This window comes from Prosopis cineraria, unplaced genomic scaffold (genome assembly GCF_029017545.1).
Source record: "Prosopis cineraria cultivar Desert tree isolate PC_DT_omini unplaced genomic scaffold, ASM2901754v1 PC11, whole genome shotgun sequence".
NCBI lineage: Eukaryota > Viridiplantae > Streptophyta > Magnoliopsida > Fabales > Fabaceae > Prosopis > Prosopis cineraria.
The window spans coordinates 10206198-10212197 of NW_026555342.1; the positions used below are offsets into that span (position 1 = coordinate 10206198).

The 6000-nt window shown below is 35.4% G+C and overlaps 1 protein-coding gene across 5 annotated transcripts; it reads right to left on the minus strand.

Annotated features, from left to right (window-relative positions):
* Positions 1 to 68: 68 nt before the first annotated feature.
* On the minus strand, positions 69 to 5582 carry LOC129284819 (cold-regulated protein 28-like). Of its 5 annotated transcripts, none has more exons than XM_054920298.1 (5): positions 5257 to 5582; positions 3465 to 3644; positions 3085 to 3358; positions 707 to 874; positions 69 to 579 (listed from the first exon to the last, which is right to left on the minus strand). In XM_054920298.1, the coding sequence occupies exons 1-5, from the start codon at positions 5413 to 5415 to the stop codon at positions 488 to 490; spliced, it is 873 nt and encodes a 290-aa protein (XP_054776273.1). In that variant the 5' UTR covers positions 5416 to 5582; the 3' UTR covers positions 69 to 487. The 5 variants fall into 5 exon arrangements, with proteins under 5 accessions (XP_054776273.1, XP_054776271.1, XP_054776270.1 ...); XM_054920296.1 differs by having other exon boundaries at positions 69 to 640; positions 735 to 874; positions 3465 to 3635; positions 5257 to 5575; XM_054920295.1 differs by having other exon boundaries at positions 69 to 640; positions 735 to 874; positions 5257 to 5575.
* Positions 5583 to 6000: the final 418 nt, after the last annotated feature.

Sequence of the window (6000 nt, forward strand, 5' to 3'; positions counted from 1 at the left end):
TTGTCAATACAACTTAAAGAAAGGACATACTACATTTGTATATCTTCTCAATCTATTAGAACAAGAAAAATTTAAATGGTGTTTAAATTTCTTGAGAGATCAATCTCATGACTAACAACTATGGAAATACTTTAGACCAGAAAAAAATGGAGGGAAGTTCACTTAAGAAATGTCAACCTTGGATAGTTAAGTGCCTACTTTCACCAAAAAATAATGCAAACAATATATATATATATATATATATATAATTTTTTACACGACATCTATTCGTGTGGCCATCATTAATTTCTTCCTAGAACTCCATCATATGAAACATCTTTAGATATCCCAAGTACCAATGCCAAACCCTATTGTATCTCATAATCCTCTGTCCCTCAGTTGCCTTGCATAAGCCCCTAAATATATTCTCAAATGCGCCAATCGGAATTTTCCCTTTACATTAGCATCTGCTGTGAAATATCCGGCTTCAATTCTGAGTTATAACTAATTAACTTCCTCTTAGAAATGGATGCCGAACAGAATTTGCGTCATGGAAGCTCTCTGGGAGTTCTGACAGCAATTCATCTTGTCCTTCATTTTCTGATAATGGATTAATATTAGACGAGACATCAGTCCTGTGAAAGTTTCCAGAAGGCACAACCTGCACCCCAGAAGGGATTTGCAAAATGTAAGAAAAGACTTTTGCAGGTTTCAGTGAGATTCTTACCGAACAAAGAACAAATTCCACATATTACTTGATCATTGCTTGAAGCACCAGCAGTAGCTGTCTTCAACCTTTTCGTCATAGGCATACAGCTCGAAGTTGCTCCTTGGTCTTCATTCTTGAAATTTTGATCAGTTGCCTCTGCCAAGTGTTGAAAGTAAATTGTAATGGCTACAAAAATAATAAAACAGATCTAAGCACCCTCAGCTGCATTTCTTTTAGGGGGAAAAATCTTAATTGTATACAATGCTCCATTGGACTGGCATGGGGTAGAAAAGTCCGCAAAAATGGAATTAACAGGTAATAGCATTATATGATTTTCTTTCCTTGATATCCTCTCACTCAACATTTAAAGTGAAGAATGTTTAATGCACACTCTAAATCTTTTGTATGCATTATTTCAAGATTAGTATAAAGCATAATGAGAAAATATTACTCCTCTAGTTCTATTTATAAGTTATTTCTAACATGTTTCAGTAAAATTAAAAAAAAAAAAACTTAAGACTCATTAATCTTGTCTAAAAAATTAGTAAATTCTCAACTTTACTCCTATTAAATATCAGTACTTTAACAACACATTTTCTCCCTCCAACATTCAATGAACCAAAAAAAGGAAAGTTTGTTATGAAAATCTAATGATCTGACTTATAAATAAAAAAAAAAAAAAAAATCTTCTTTCTTTGCCTTGTAAATAGGACCAAAGGGAGCATCCCATTTCCTTAATAACCACTAAAATTATGGCAAAAGCCCCTACTTAATGCATATTCAGAGACCGTACAGGCATTATTTTACAAAGTGATGCCTTCATAGCAATTGATATACTGTGCAGCACAACTGACCAGTGACCACCATTTGATCTGTCCAAGTGTGATCTAAGTTTTAGTTTAGATAATGATGTACTTCTACTAGAAAGGCATACAACAGCAATCCATCAGCAGACCATATTCAAATCATGCTGCACAACTGACCACCATTTGTTCTGTCCAAGTGTGATGTAAGTTCTAGTTTAGATAATGATGTGCTTCTATTAGAAAGGCATACAACAGCAATCCATCAGTAGACCATATCCAAATCATGCTGGACTCATTCCATGCAGAACACGTACACTGTATGAACCAGTAGTTCATAAAAAGTGGCTTAGCATAATTACCAGATGAGACTTCACAGAATCAGGAATTGCAGTTTTGTAAAATCATTGCAACTTCATAAAAAGCATTCACATTAAATTTTGCACACTGCACACTGTTTACAGCATCCATGTAGCAGATTGGGCCTAAACCACACGTCACAGATATCCAACTGTCAAACTATAAAAAGTAACTCACACTGTCAATACATATAACACGAAATCCTACGAATCTGTTATGATTTTTTTTTTTTCATAAAGTGATTCTACTGATCACTCTCATAACAAAATCAGTCTCGCCACCCCTGGTAATTTGGTATATATATATATATATCAGTAAGGATCAAAAGGTATGTTTCACCACCTGTCCGTACACATTCTCACATTTTTATACAATGAAACATCACCCTTGCAATAATAGTATTCAAAATTACATCCTAAAAATTATGATTTACTAAAATTTTGACACTGAAATCTTAGAATCCGTTACAGTACATGTAAGCATAGGCTTAAAATTAGCATAAAAAAAATCAAGGTTTACAAAGTAATATAAGGTAAAATTAATCGCATGGTTGTTAATACCAGCAACATAAATCGATGCAAAAGTAATGAGAGGTTTGTTAAATTTCAATTCATAGTCATTTCCTTCTGGAAAGAACACTTTCTTCACTAACTTCAGTGCAGGACATAAGAACACAAGGTTATTATCCAGGGAAAACATGCTTTGTTGCAAGAGTTGTAAACCACATATATCAACAGAAGCCTTTACTTTTGTTTATCTGTCTGAGCTATAACATGAATAAGAGCAATTAAACTTTCAACGACAAGTACAATCTAAAATTTCAGTATGGTTCACGCTTGATATGCAGCTTCCTCTAGGCCAGAGCTCAGGCCACTGACTAATATAGCCTCATAGAACTGAGGAAACCCTACTCATTTTAAATCTTCCTATGTTTGGGAAGGAAACTTAGGTCAGTGCCATGTGATCTGGCTGCAACAACTAGAAACATGCCCTACAAGTTTGGCACTAATTCATCCAGAAGTTTAAAGCAGTTTGACAGTTTGATAACACTGAGAATTTGCGCATGTGGTCTGTGAAATTACGTGAATGTCTTTGAGGGTTAAAAAAGATACCATCAACTTGAATGTGACTATTACAAGCAGAATAAGGGCCAGGAAAAGAAGGTGACAGAAAAATAATGCCTAAACAACAAAGTAAGTAACATGCATGATGCTAGTATCACTTTAGATTTACCTGCAGGACAGCCAACTGATTCTCGATGGCATGACTTCTCTATGATTCTTGGTGACCACCTGGAAAATTTTGAAATACCTCTAACACAATTCTCCTCATCACAAAGCATGCCATAGTCATAAACATCAGATTCTCTCGTAATGCATCCTCTTGCTACTGGTGCAAGTATTGATGAACTTCCTGCAAGAACATGAGAATCAGCTGTGCTCTCTAGCATGGGTTCATTTCTTTCAACACAGATCTTCTTCCAGCAACAATCTTGCATAACCGGAAACTGAAAACAACAAAAAAAAAATGATAAGGCATGATTGTGCAGGGAAAACCTTAAATTACAAGACATACTCACACGATACAGATGCTATTTGAAATTGATCTCTGACCTGCTTGGTCATATTCTGTGAGTTTTGCAAATTTTTTGACTTAAAAGCTTCCTTCGAGTCACGTCGTAAGCTCCAACCACGTAATTGTATGGATTGGTGCAATTCATTCACAAATGAAGCTTCTAAAGAATTAAGATATAAACGGTGCTGATGATCTGTCCATTTTGTTAACTGGTCAATCTGCAAAGTTGTCAGATTAACAAGAACTCAGAATTTCCTTGACCATTATAAAGAAAGTGAATAGAAGAGCGTCATCATCAGAATATCACAAATAAACACCCCTCCCACCATGAAATATACTTTATAAACGTCCCTTTCAAAATCTACAATATATATTGAGAATAAAAAAATTACACTTAATATAGAAATAACATCCCGAAAAAGTTTTGTCAAGGAAGATGATTTTAAAAGAGAGACTAGTAAGGGGTGCTATGTGAAAACCCTCAATCCTCTCCAACCATTGCAAGTCCTCACATTCCCTCATGGAAATTATTTGGCATTGCCCCTCCTTTTACAGTGTTGACTGGCTCTTATAGCATCTGAAAGAACAGCTTTCTCCTTTCTACTTTCGAAGATCAAATGGACACAAGTATAATTACACACATGGCTGTTTACTAAAACCAAATTTTAAAAAAGAATTGTCATTACCCAAATGGACATCTTACAGATCCTGTTTTAACCTTGCAAGTAAGTACATGTTCCTCCTCTAATTGGAAACTCAAATAGGATTTGATTTCTAGCATTAGAACTTCTGAAGGAATCAATATTTCTTCCACTATGCTTTCAAAAAGTCCTCTGATTATTTTTTTTCCAGCAATCCTAATGATTTTAACCACCAAGATGGGAATAGATATAAATTTATAAGATTTAAGATTGCTAGCATACACCAAAGTCACACCAACTTCAAACAATATGAAATCCTGTCGTTTAAGCAGTAGAAGCAAAACCTCAAGCATAAGCAAAGAAAATACCAGAAAAAGATTTTCAAGTAACTCCTAAGTGAGTTTACCAAGTTTCAATTAGATATTCCAGTAACTATACACTGTGTTTCAAAAAATAATATCATACAAAATATCCTGTTTCATGAGAACCACGGAGATGATTAATTCTCCAACACACAGAATAATAACAAATAATCAAGGACAGAGCATAAAGAAAGTAAGAGTATACAGAATCTGCTATAAACAAATAAGTTGCTAAATAAAAGACAAAAGAACATTTAGTAAGTCTGAAAATGTGATGTTGATCAGAGGACCTCGAGCTCAATGGTCAACCCTTGACGAGGTGAACGAGGTCGTTCTGTTCCCGAAGGACTGTAGAAACAAAACATGGTTACAGCCATTATAATATTCATTTTTCAAGATGATTTCAGTTTCTTCGCCATCCTCACCTCATTAAATTTATCTTTTCAAATATTTATAAACTTTAAATCTTCTCGACTCATTTATTGCTCAATTTACTGAAGAGTGATGGAAAACTAGCTTGATACATGTCATGAGTAAATTAAAACAAGCCACTGAATGCCATGCAAAGCACAGATGTCTGATTGAATACTTGAAACAAAATTTATTCTCTAAAATAACCTAAAATGTAGATTCCAAATAGCTATTCATAGTCGTAGACATATTTTCAGCCAGCTAACCCAACACACTCCAGGATCAACCTTCTGAATTTCAATTTTCGTCCAAAAACACAACCGGATATTTTTTACAGAAAACAAAAAATTGGAATTGGAAATTTTATGACGTGCGGAGTATTCTAAAACGAGAAAAAATAGTAAAACTTAAATTACCGGAAACGGTGCCGCGCACTGAGGCGAGGAAGTTTTGGAAGCATCTAGCGTGATGGCGGATGAATCCGAGTTCATCCGAGTCAACTCGGTTCCACAGCTGTCGAACGGCTCTGGATCTGATAGCGGCGAGTGAACATTCTGAAGGACTTCCTCCTCCATTTGAAGTGATCCAACCAAAAACGCGGAGATTGCGTGAGAATTCAGAGAGAAAATGGTGCTTGAATTGTAGGAAAGAAACCCTCCGGGTTGTTCTGAGCAGGGCAGCGAAGGATGAGAGAGAAAGGGGGGAGGAAAAGGCCGGGGTGCCTTTTGGGACCAAAAAGACTCCACATGGCGTCGCTTTTACACGTGTCTGCGGCATCATCAGGTTGCCACGTCATCAGCGTGATAATATCTTGGGCTAATGTCAGCCAGATATTTTTGAGAGTCATGGGGGGTGGTTGGCCGCTTTCGGGACGACGATATTTTGGGGAGAGTCAGAATGGAATGGTATTAAATATATCCGGAAACTGAGAGTGAATGCCATGCGCGGTTTTTGGCGCGTGTAACTCGTGGGCAGCTTCCCTCCTTTGGAGAGTCTCCTTCACTCAATAAGCTTAACCTAAATCTAAATAAAAAAAAGAAAACGATAATAAAAGTTATTTAAATTATATAAATAATATTTTAATTTTTTAAAATATCATAATTTTTTAAATTTTTTTAAAAAAATTTTGTCATTAAAAAATTAATGTAAATAATTAAATT